Genomic DNA, 12571 nt, shown 5'->3' with positions numbered 1-12571 from the left:
GAGAGAGACTAGAATGAGATGTTTGTGATTTGTGTCAGGGTGCAAAGAAAAAAAAAGTGGTGCCTATTTTAAAAAGAAATAAAAGAAGATTGTGGCAGAATCCCGAGGTAACTCCTACAAAAATACCACATCTCAATAAGATATCTTATATATCAACTTCAAGTTCACGTATCTTTGAATATTTTTTCAATTTTTTATATATATTTTATATACACAAATATCTTAAATATCAACTTCAAGTTCACGTATCTTTGAATATTTTTTCAATTTTTGATATATATTATATATATATATACATATATATATATATATATATATATATATATAAAGGACAAATATTTGGCAGTATGGTCAATGTCATGGATTTATTCAATGTTCAAAAATAGGAACAAAGCAATGTTTTAAGCAAGGAAAAAATGCCGTTTTCGTTGTCGTTTCGAGGCTCTTGATTTACGGAAAATCGTCATGTCGATGGAAAATTGAACGGAAAAAATGTGAAAAATGCAAGTGAAATGCCGTTTTCCATGGAAAATCGACGTGCCGATAGAAAACCGAACGAAAAAAAAAATGTGGTAAAAGATATTTAAAATATATACATGTAATACATACATATATTTTTCAATTTTTAAACATATATAAAGAAAATACATTATGTATATAATCTTTTTCAATAGAAAATTGTATATATATAATATTTTATAAATGTGTGCTATTAATAATATTTAATATATATAATTTATAAATGTGTGATATTATCTATTAGAATTGTCTCATAGTATGTGTGATATTATATATAATAGAATTGGATATTATATATAATTTTTAAATGTGTGATATTATATATTAGACTATGTGTGATATTATAATTTATAAATAGAGGTTAGACTATGAGACAAATGACAGTAGCAGCAAAAACAAAAAAAACGACAACAGCAAAAAAACGACACAAAAAAAACAACGACAGAAAAAAACGACACAAACAAAAAAAACCGGCAGCAAAACGACACAAAAAAAACTAAAAACGACGAAAATCGGCAAAAAACGACGATGAAACGATATATTTAGCTTTCGACGGCCGTTTACTCACCGGAAACGAATTTTCCGGCGAAAATCGTGGAAATTCTCCGACATTTGATTCCTTGATTTTAAGTATACATACATACATATGTATATATTACGTATATTATTCCAACAAACTTTTACAGGATAGTTATTACATTTTTTAAATATTTTTATTAAATATTATATATATATATATATAGTAAAGAAATTTATATACATTTTGTCAAAAAATAAATATATTAGACATGCATATAATTAAATTTTTAAAGATATAATATATACATTACCATAAACTTTTAAAATAAATATCATACATAGAAAAAGTATCATATGTGTTACAAATTCAAAATTGAAGATATATATATATATATATATATATATATATATATATATATATATATATGTATATTTATAATATATTATGCTACATTTTTTTCGTACGGTTTTTCGTCGGCTTGTCAGTTTTCCATCGGAAACGGCATTTGAAAACGGCATATGAGTTGCCATTTTTCAAATTTTTTCCGTTCGATTTTCCCTCGGTGTGTCGATTTTACGGAAATCAAGAGGCTCGAAATGGAAACGACATTTGAAACCTTGACAGCAATAAGGTTACCCCACATACTTTTTCTCGACTGACATGATTCAATGAGAATACGACTATCATTTGGAAACATACCAAACTGCATATGCTCATTTTTGAGTTGCTATGATTATTATATGACCATTAACCGAGGAATATTGTCGGAGTAGTCATTTTATTGGTTGTTTTTGTTGAACACTTATGATATTTGGTAGATTGTTGAACTATTTTGATTAAGTTTGTGTTGAAGTATTTTCATTAGGTTTGTGTTGAACTATTTCATATTGATTATGTAATGAAGATATTGTAAACTATTTTCATTTTTAGCCTAAGGCATGTATGACATTTTATAATTATTTGTTCATTGGATCCGGCATTTACTGGTAAACCACATCGGTAACAGTAAGTTCACCGGTACAGTATACCCTCAGTTTCACTGGATACCCCGGTAAACCAAGGGTATCTCCCGATAACCCAGCAAAATATGTGTCCTGATACGGTAATGGTAACGGTATTCGAATCATTCCTAATAACTAATCATTAACCCATTATCACTTAGATCCACTAATCTAGGAATAAAATTGACCACTAACACATGTTTCTCTAACCGCTAACACCTTACGCCACTCTACACATTTTTTTTCTAACAAGTCTAAATTAAAAATAACAGTACCTAACTTGGTCCAGTGATAATCTCACACGTACCTCGATTAAGAGATCTTGGGTTCGAGTCCTATGGGTTACAAAAATGCATGCCCCATTATAAGTGAAAGATTTATCATCTATCAACTTAATATTCATGTACTAAATCATATAATCTTGGTTAATAGTGCCACTTGTAATTACACTGCTAATATATTATGTAATATTGGCCAATAACTTTTTCATGCCCTTTAGCCAAATTCACATAACCACCAAAGAAACAATAAACACCAAAGAAGCATGGTCTGATTTTAGGGTGGGACAGTTCTGTATTTTTCACATTCAAATTCACATAAACACCTAAGAAACAATAAACGGGGGACCAACTTTTAATTCCAACGCCAAAAAAAAAAGACATTAGCAATACTTAAAATTAAAAAGGAGTTATCTATTTATGATCATAGTTCTTTCTAGGCTTAACCGAAACTAGACTCTCAACGTACAAACCACCAAAAGTGGTCCTCCACTTCATGGCTCGAGCCGGGTTGGGAACTCTCGTCAGCTCTTTGGTGCGGAGACTGTACGACAAAATCTCCCCGTCCGGATCCTCCATCAACACCTCGTCTTCCTTCCAAAACGCCGCGGGCCCCGTGAGGCTCGGCAATGGCCCGATCCTGAAATGTTGGGCCCAACCACCACGATCTTCGTCCATAACCCACACCTCGAAAGAATAATACGAAGAGTTCACAATGTAAGCAAGCGAGTCAGCGCCGCGAGCAATCAATCTCGAGCTCTGATCCAACCATTCCTTGAGACCCTTTTGGCTCTGACACCGCGGAAGATCGACTCTCCCGAAACTCTCTTCGGACATGTCGAAGGAAAGGATGTTTCTGATCATGTAGTCGACCCAATAGTATCGGCCTTTCACGTACGCCCCTCTGACTGAGATAAAACAGCAGTCCCTTTTAATCTCGGTTTTGACTTCTCTCCAAAGGCCAGTTCGGAGAGCGTACACCTCGGCCTTGTCCCATTTAATCCCAACGAACTTGTAGTCGTGTGTCTTGTGATCGTAGCCGAAGCCAAAGGCGGTGAAATCGAACGACGTCGGGGTTCGGATGAGCTCGTGTTGTCTCAGCGCCGGGTTGTAGAACGTGACTCGCAGTTCACGATCCGGTGATTCATTGACCAGGCAAACGATGCCGTTGCAGTGATAGCTGAGTCCGAGTCTGGGTATAAAGCGGAGCCCATTGGTTTCTTCGAACACGGGCTGAGAAAGCGCTTGATTCTTCTCCAATTCGAAGTCGTAGATCCGCGACGGGTCCGAAAACCCCATGACCAAAGAAGAAGCATCGCTATCAGAGAAATATGCGTAACGTTTGTGGATGTTGGCTTGAAGATGGTCGATGATGAACTTCTGGTCGGTTATGAAAGAGTTCCAAGATTTGCAAACGCTTCTGAATCTGAGTAGAGACTTCACTGGCAACTTCACCAGAATTTGTTCCTCCAATTCTTCCGGAACATCGTACCCAGAGCATCTCTTCATCTTCATGTTCTGTTTTGTGTTTGAAGAGCAAAACTGTTATCGTAGCTTTTGGTATTAATCACGCAATTCTATTAGTTGCTCTTGTGCTACGTTTAATACTTAACGAGGCTTTATATTTTTAAGGTAACAAAAACAATTCCTAAATCTAGTAAGAAACCAATGAAATATGGAAAGTCGAAATCCTACTTTAAAAAATTCCTAAATAACGAGGCGTTATATTAATCACGCAATTCTATTAGTGCTACGTTTAATAACGAGGCGTAATATTTTTAAGGTAACAAAAACAATTCCTAAATCTATTAAGAAACCAATGAAATATGGAAAGTCGAAATCCTACTTTAAAATCTCAAACACCGTCCTATATACTATATATCTTTCTTTTTGTGACGGCCTTGCACACAAATTATTTTTTAGGCCCACAGTTCTTCAAAGACCATATTTCATAATTATCATATAAATTAATTAATAATAAATATTAAGCATTTAAAATATGTTATTAGTTTTAATTTTTTTTCAGCACCATGTATAACAGAAGCAAACTGTGATTACATTATTTAGGCTTTAAATAAATGAAATACCTTAAAATTAAAAAGAATACACGGTTACACAAAAATTTTATGGTACCTATACATATTGCAACATTTTACAATATACTTAAGACCGAGTTTAGAAAACGAAATGAAGAAAAATTCGTAAGCAAATGAGCAAACTTGTTAAATGAATCGACAGACATATTCTCTTCGCGATAGACATAGTGAACCATCATATTTTTCACAGCCTCCATAAAAAAAAATTCCGCTGACAAGCAATGATCCAATGAAGAGAAATATTACCTTTTAAAGATTCAATAAGGAGTTGAGAATTACTTTCAATGACCTTATGAGAGGCCACAGATGCTTCAAATGATGAATACTCCATATAAGACCTTTTACTCCAGTCCAAAGCTTAAATTAGCAAAGATCGGACCCGCAAAACTATCAATGCACTCATCACTATCATCTATGGCCAAGTCACCAATAGTTGTTTGGCCAATAACATAGGAACCATCTATATTCAGATGATACCTGATGCGGCCCAACCTGGAGATCCTGCCTAATCTATCGAGGAGCAAGCGCTAACCTTCATGGAGCAGTTTGAGAGGTTTTTTGCAGCCTACGCAAGGCCCAACTTTGACGGTCCATAACTTAGGCTTCGGGCGTCAAAACGGAGTTGCAGTATATCAAATCAAAGCCCCAGTCACGATCTACGCTCGGGATAGGTTAGCCGATCCCAAACCGAATTTTAGGCCAAAAAACACTGTGTAGGACACCTTCGGCCCATTTGAAGTTTTATGTCGCTTTTTTTTTTTTTTTTTCCTTTTTTCCTTGTCGGTTTTGTTTGTGTTCTTTTCATGGGTTGTAATAAGATTTGGCATTTGAAAAAATAAAAACACTTTATTCCCAATTCGAAATTAACTCTGAATTCGCGTTGGAACCCTAGAATCTGGAATTGGTGAGATTGAATCAACATGTTTTAGAACAATCCGAGTCAACCGCTGCATCAATACCTATAGTCGGTGGTTTCCAACTTAACCATTTTGACATGTTGGGAGTAGGATTATTAGAAGCATTCCCAAGCAAGAATATCTCAATATTTTTAGGGTAATTTAGCAAAATAGCTAACTTAAACGTTGAGAATTGCTAAATAGCCAATGTTTGATAAATATTAGGTAAATAGCCAATTTTATATATTTACAAACGTAAATATTAAGTAAATAGCAACTGCCAATTTTATTCAAACAATGTCTATTGAATAGAAAAATCCTCCGGCGTGTGTTGATGTCTATATTTTTTAGTTCACATTGTGTGCTTATGTATTATTTATGTTAGCGTAAGGACCATATTCAACAGCTACCACGAGCTTTTCATTCTTTCAAAACAATGATTTTTATTAATCTTTGATTTTTTTTATTTCATTAAAAGTAATAAAATATCATTGCTTGGCTATTTCTTTTAGGGTGATGTAGCTAAATAGTCAATTTAAAGTTATGAATTTATAAAATACTCAAGGTTTTTCTTAATTTAGTGAGATAGTCAAAATGTGCAGTAATCTGGTTTCAAAAAAAATTTTTATCTCAAAATTATTTTTTTTAAAGTGATAAATTGCTTACAATAATTGTCAAGAATTTTAATCATTGTTGTCAAAAAAATTTTGAAAACGTAAATTTGGCTGCTTTGCTGAAAAGTTGAAACTTTGACTATTTTGCTAATAAATAAATTTCAAATGACTATTTTGCACAATTTTTCCTTTCTTTTATTGCTACAAACCAACGGGAGTATACCGATCATTTAAAAAAAATTAACAAAATTATTACAAATTATTGATAAATTTATCAGCAAATATTAGTGTTTAGTGACAAACATGTAATTAAATTTATATTTATTAACAAATTTAGCCATAATTTTATAATTAGAAACAATTAATAAATTTTGTAAAAAAAAATATTAAATGATCCTAACTTTAGTATCGTTCCAAAACAAATTTTTATATGTTTTATAAGGGCTAGTAACAACAACCCTAAAAGTATGTATAGAAGTTAATAAATGAACTTTACTTTATTTTCTTTAAAACACAGTTAAAAAACGCGATATACTTTTTTTCACCTAATCTTAGTCGAAATTAATATATATATTGATAAAGAATGGGAAGGTTGAGGTTTTAAAGTAGGATTTTAGTTTTTAGATTTTATTTTCTTTTATTGAGATTTCTTTGATACCTTTTTTTTTTTTTTTTTTTTGAGAAATGATTTCTTTGATACCTTATAAATACACGATATTGTTACAACAATTCTTATTTTCAGATATCTCGTCATTATTAAACCTAGCACAACCAAATAAGCTTGCACCGAAGATTTCCCTGATTAATATACAAAGCTGCGATAAATGTTTTGCACTCTTCCCGTCACAAGCTTTAAAGACGAAACATGAAGAGGAAATATTCCGGCTATGAACTCCCAAGAGAATTGGAGGAACAAATTCTGTTGAAGTTGCCGGTGAAATCCCTAGTCCGATTCAAAAGCGTTTGCAAGTCATGGAAATCTCTAATCACCAGTAAGAAGTTCGTCAAAGACCACCTTCAGGCCAATATCCACAAAAGCAACTCAGTTTTCTTCGATAACAAATCTTCTTCGTTTTTACTAGGTAAAGTGAAAAATTCAGTAAAAATTTTATTTTATTTTATATTATAGAAAAAATAAATACTATATATTTAAGCGCTTAACCATATGTTCCTCTATAGTCTTGGAAGAAGAGTACGAGCTCCTAAGTAAACAAGGTTCTCTGCTAACCATCACCCGGGATGATACTACGACCGTCGAAAAAATCTACGTGCCAGAGATATCAGGAATCGAATCAGAATACAAATTGTTCAGCTATCACTGCAACGGCATTGTCTGTAGGGTCAGTGAATCTGCGTGGCTGTTTTCGCAGCAACGAGTGGTCTTTTACAACCCCGCGCTGAGACAACACAAGTATGTCACCACTTCGCGGCACTTCCCCGTCTGCTACGGGTTCGGCCACGATCCTAAGACCGATGACTACAAGTTCGTCAGGATCGTCGAGATCAGCGCAACATCATGCAGGGCCGAGGTTTACACTCTGCGAACCGGCCTCTGGAGAGAATTCGAGATCGAACACAACGTCTATCTGTACAAGAACGGTGTGTACCTGAAAGGCCGTTGCTATTGGGTCAACTACAGCCACTCGAACATTCTCTCCTTCGACGTGTGCGACGAGAGTTTCAGCAGCCTCGATCTGCCTCCTGGGAAGGTCTGGCGCAAGGGAGAGAATCCGAGGCTATTTACCCAAGGAGAGTCGCTCGTGTTCATCGTTGAATTCGAGAATTTTGAGGTGTGGGTGATGGACGGAAATGGCGGTGGTGGCGGTTGGGCCAAGCAATTCAGGATCGAGCTGAGTACGATGGTCGGATCGATATCGACATTTTGGAAGGAGGACGAGGTGTTGATAAAGATGGAGTGCGAGCCGTTTTATTTGACGTACAACCTTCGAACCAAACACCTAAATAAATTTTCCAGTGTGGGAACCGTAAGTTTGTATGTTGAGAGCCTCGTTTCCGTCGAGGCGAGGAATAATGATGTTGTCAGGCGCTTGAGGAGGAGGATGAGGAGGTGCCACCGGAGGAGAGCAAATAGCCATTCAAGTATAACTTTGTGGGCAGGGTCAAATTAGACAGTTGTATTAGACCCTTTTTCTAATTTGTTTTTTAATTTTTATTTTTTTTGGTGGTGCTTTAGTATATCAAGTTATTGGTAGCAAATTTGTTTATGAATGAAACAACGAACTTCTATCTATCTTCCTCTTTCAGAATGTCCCCTCTCTCTACGCTCTAGATGACTCAATGTATCAACTAGTGCTTTCAACAGTTTTCTATAATCGAGAGCGGATATCATTTTATATTCGGATGTACTTAATTTCAGTGTTTAATTGATGAATATGGTTAGGGAAACATTAAACATTGAGATTCATTCATGTGAGAATTCCGTATTGTGATTATCATATAATATAATGAAGCATAAGCGATTTTGAAACATATTTTTCTAGGTATTTAGCTTCCCAGGGGTCGTAGGAGGTAGATCCCCTGGGGTGAAAATTACATTCTAAGTGTTAGCCGACAGTATTTTGAGAATTTTAAGTCTGTTTATTAGCTCTATTGTTCCCTTATAAATACTTTGTGCGGGTCGATTGTGTTTGGAGAGCGCAAGAGAGTTGTAAGCACTTTTTTTAACCGATTTGAGGTATTAGTGAGAATCTGAAGCGGCAACGTGAATGTAACTTTCGAATTAAAAAGGAACCACTACAAATATTTTTGTGTGCTATTGTTCTTCGCGTTGTTGTGTAATTGGTTTTCTGATTTTAGGTTGAATTCGAGGATCAAATCCTAACATAGCTTAAACCTTTCTAATAAGAGAAGACTATTCTTTTGGAATGTTACAAAAATGACAAGAGTTTGTTGAGGAGTTGGATATGATCATCATATGGAGATTGTTTGGTTGCTTCTAATGAAAATTGGTGATGTGCTGACCAAGGAAGAGACTCATATTACCATGCACCTTGCCCTTGCTGAGGAGTGTCTTGAAATGGTATTTTCAATCCACTTCATTGGAGTCCATGAGAGCCAGGGAAAATTGGCCAAGCTTGATTATTGAATCTGATAATCGGAGAAGAAGAAGAAGAAGAAAGAAAAAAGAGACGAGAGAGAATCTTGATCGCTGTGAATCAGCGGAGAGAAAAGGAATTTTTTATTGATTTAATAGAATAACCAATATTCAAACATTAAATACAAAAGAGAAGAGTTAAGGAACGACATCATTTTCGTTATACTCATATGACAACAAACTAAAACAAAACGACAGAAAAAAAAACAAAAAAACAAAGACTAAAGCTTTAAATAAAGCGTGATGACCAAGCAACGACTCAAAGCTCCAAAACACCCCCTCAAGATGGACTGTAAATGTTCAGCAAGTTCATCTTGGACATGAGGCCTGACACACTGGTGAAGCAACTGGCTTAGTGAAAATGTCAGCAATTTGGTGCTGAGTCCTGATGGGCTATAGTTTAATGAGGCTCTGTTGCAAGTGATCTCGGACAAAGTGTAGATCAATTTCAATGTGCTTTGTCCGTTCGTGATATATTGGATTAAAGGCTATATGAATTGCAGCATGATTGTCACAATAAATCACCGGAGATAGCACTGGCTGAACTTGGAACTCCTTCAACAGCTGTTGCATCCAAATGACTTCACTCATAGCTGCTGCAAGGGATCTGTGTTTGGCTTCAGCTGAACACCTTGAGATTGTACTTTGCTTCTTGGACTTCCAAGCAACAAGAGCATCACCGACAAACACACAATACCCAGTCACTGAACGTCTAGTGTTCGAGCAAGTTACCCAATCTGCATCTGAAAAGGCCCTAAGTTGTATAGAGGAAGTAGATGGATAGAAAAGGCCAAAACCCGGATTAGACTTGATGTAACGAAGTATGTGATGGAAAGCTTGTTGATGCTCATCCTAGGTCCCTGCACAAACTGGCACAAAGATTTAACAACATAAGTGATGTCTGGTCGAGTTATAGTAAGATATAACAAACGACCAATCAATCTCCTATATTGAGTAGAGTCATCCAGTAAATCCCCACTTGTCATAGAAAAATTTATCTTTGGATTCATAGGAGTCCGAACTAGTTTGGAATAACAACATCAATAATCCATAGATGGACTTATGCAATTTGCAAACCATCGTAGTATGGCAATCCAAATTCACCCCCTGTGGTGAATAACCCATAGGTAGATCCATGAAGACTTCTTCAAAAAGGCCACCATTGAGAAAAGCATTACTGATATCTAGCTGAGATAAAAACCAGTTCTGAGTAGCAGCAAGGCTTAAAAGGAATTTAACAGTAACTAACTTAGCAACAGGAGAAAAGGTGTGAAGGAAATCAACTCCCTCTTTTAGAGTAAAACCCTTAGCTACCAGCTGAGCTTTTCTCCTGGCCAAAGTCCCATCAGAGTTCAATTTGTTGGTGTATATCCAACGACATTCAACATAAGTTTTTCCAGCAGGTAGAGGAACAATTGTCCAAGTATTATTAGCATGCATGACATCAATTTCTTCAGACATTGCATCCCTCCATTCCCGGTGTTTAACAGCTAGATGAAAGAACTGAGGAGCAGGGTGAGCTGAAATAGATAGAACAAACTCTCTAAATGCAGTGATAAATTCTCATAAGAGATAACAGAATCAAGATTATGCTTAGAAGTACAGCAACTTGCACCTGCTTTAATGAGATTGCAATGATAATCTCTGAGATATACTGGTGGAACATGTTGTCTGTTTGATTTTCTGATAGCCAACTCTTGTGGAACTGAGGCTTGAATAGAAGTAGTGTCAGTGGATGGTGGATCAAGAATGATATGAGTAGTTTGATCTCGAGTGTTCTCAGTGGTAGGGTCAACAATATCAGCACCATATTCCTTTTCTGAATGAGTATGAGAATCCAGTCTTGAATGTGGTATGTCATCATTAGACATGATAGGAACAGGTGTAGATTCAAAAGGATCTATCTTTATATCCTTGAGAGTAGCATCATGAAAAGGAAAAAAAAAATTTAATGGAAGACTACATCCTTGGATAGAAAGGTTTCTTTTGAATGAAGGTCCAAGAGTTTTTAACCTTTGACCCCTGGACGATATCCTATGAAAACACACTTACGATCACGAGGATCAAACTTTGTTCTATTTGCCTTAATAGTAGTGGTGAAACATAAACAACCGAAAACTCTAAGATTAGAGTAATCAACCTGATCTCATAAGGACTCTTATGGGATAAAATAGGGGAATGAGTCATATTTATGAGATACGTGGCAGTAAGTAAACAATCGCTCCAAAAATGGACAGGGATGTTAGACTGAAACATAAGAGCTCTTACTACATTCAAAAGATGTTGATGTTTTCTCTCTACAACAGAATTATGTTGTGGAGTTTCAACACAAAAAAACTGGTGAATAATACCTTGTTTAGAGAAATATTCAGCAAAGATTAAGTCACGTGCATTGTAAGATCTAAACATTTTGATGTTAGCAGAGAAAAAATTGGAAACATAAGCAAAAAACTGAGGGATAATAGCAAGGACCTTAGATTTATGTTTCATAAGAAAAATCCAGCAAAACCTAGAACAATCATCAACAAGAGTTAAGAAAAAACGATGGCCAATACGAGAAGGGACTTTATATGGTCCCCACACATCACAATGAATGAGATCAAAACAAGAATTTGAAATATTATTTGCAGAAGTAAAAGGCGAACGATGTTGCTTGTCAAGAGGGAAAACACAACAAGGCTGATTATCACTATCAGTTGATTGAATTTCTAACCGAATTTTGAGAGAAGCAAGTCTCCTAGAGGATAAGTGGCCGAGTCGTTGATGCCAAATTTCTGCTAAAACATTATTTATGAGGCTGACTAATTGATGATGTTGTTCTTGGTGAAGATGTACAAGTCATTGACACATCTACCCCTGCCAATCGTCTTCAAATGATTGGAATCCTGGATCATAAAAAAATCATCATCAAAGATAATTGTTACTTTAGATTCTTTAGTTAAGGCCTTGACAGAGATAAGATTGAACTTGAAACAAGGGACATATAAGGTATTGTACAGAATAAGGCCATTGCTTAATATAATATCGCCTATGAAGTTGACAGGGATAACAGTACGATTAGGAAGAGTAACATTGGAATTATGCAAACTCTTAGGTGGTGAAGAGAGTCATATCAGCATAGATGTGCAGTGGCTCCAAAATCCATAATCCAAGACTTAGAATCAAAATTGAAAGTAAGAGTAGAGTTGACCAAACCATATAAATCTGTTTGGAATGAAGTCATCTTGACCTCACCAGAAGTGCCAAGTTTGTTTTGAGATGAAGTTGAGAGTTGGTTGGAGATGTGGTTGATCAGCTGATGGATCTGATCAGCTGAAAGATTTGATGAAGAACTTGACGCTGAATTCTCAATGGTGCCTCCATGGCTTGGCCTTCAACAATACTGGCTTGAGTCTTGTTCTTGAATTTGTAGCCCGGAGGATAGCCATGGATTTTATAGGACTTATCCACTGTGTGACCTAGCATCTTGTAGTGAGTGCAGAGTTGGCGTTCCTTCCCTTGAACTTCTTCTGATCATCACAAGCCGTCATTG

General features: G+C 35.7%; 2 protein-coding genes across 2 annotated transcripts; one reads left to right on the top strand and one right to left on the bottom strand.

Annotated features, from left to right (window-relative positions):
• Positions 1-2732: 2732 nt before the first annotated feature.
• LOC149402986 (putative F-box/LRR-repeat/kelch-repeat protein At1g11620) lies at positions 2733-3833 on the bottom strand. Its single transcript, XM_089608594.1, has one exon. The coding sequence runs from the start codon at positions 3831-3833 to the stop codon at positions 2733-2735; it is 1101 nt and encodes a 366-aa protein (XP_089464720.1).
• A 2956-nt stretch (positions 3834-6789) lies between these two features.
• Positions 6790-8053, top strand: LOC149402985 (F-box/kelch-repeat protein At3g23880-like). The gene is made up of 2 exons (XM_089608593.1): positions 6790-7006; positions 7104-8053. The coding sequence occupies exons 1-2, from the start codon at positions 6790-6792 to the stop codon at positions 8051-8053; spliced, it is 1167 nt and encodes a 388-aa protein (XP_089464719.1).
• Positions 8054-12571: the final 4518 nt, after the last annotated feature.

The sequence above is a fragment of the Urtica dioica genome, chromosome 3, assembly GCF_054948205.1.
Source record: "Urtica dioica subsp. dioica isolate 48M chromosome 3, U.dioica_male_clone48M_v1_H2, whole genome shotgun sequence".
Lineage (NCBI taxonomy): Eukaryota > Viridiplantae > Streptophyta > Magnoliopsida > Rosales > Urticaceae > Urtica > Urtica dioica.
The sequence above is the reverse complement of the archived record's forward strand: the minus strand, read 5'-3'. Positions and strand labels throughout refer to the sequence as shown.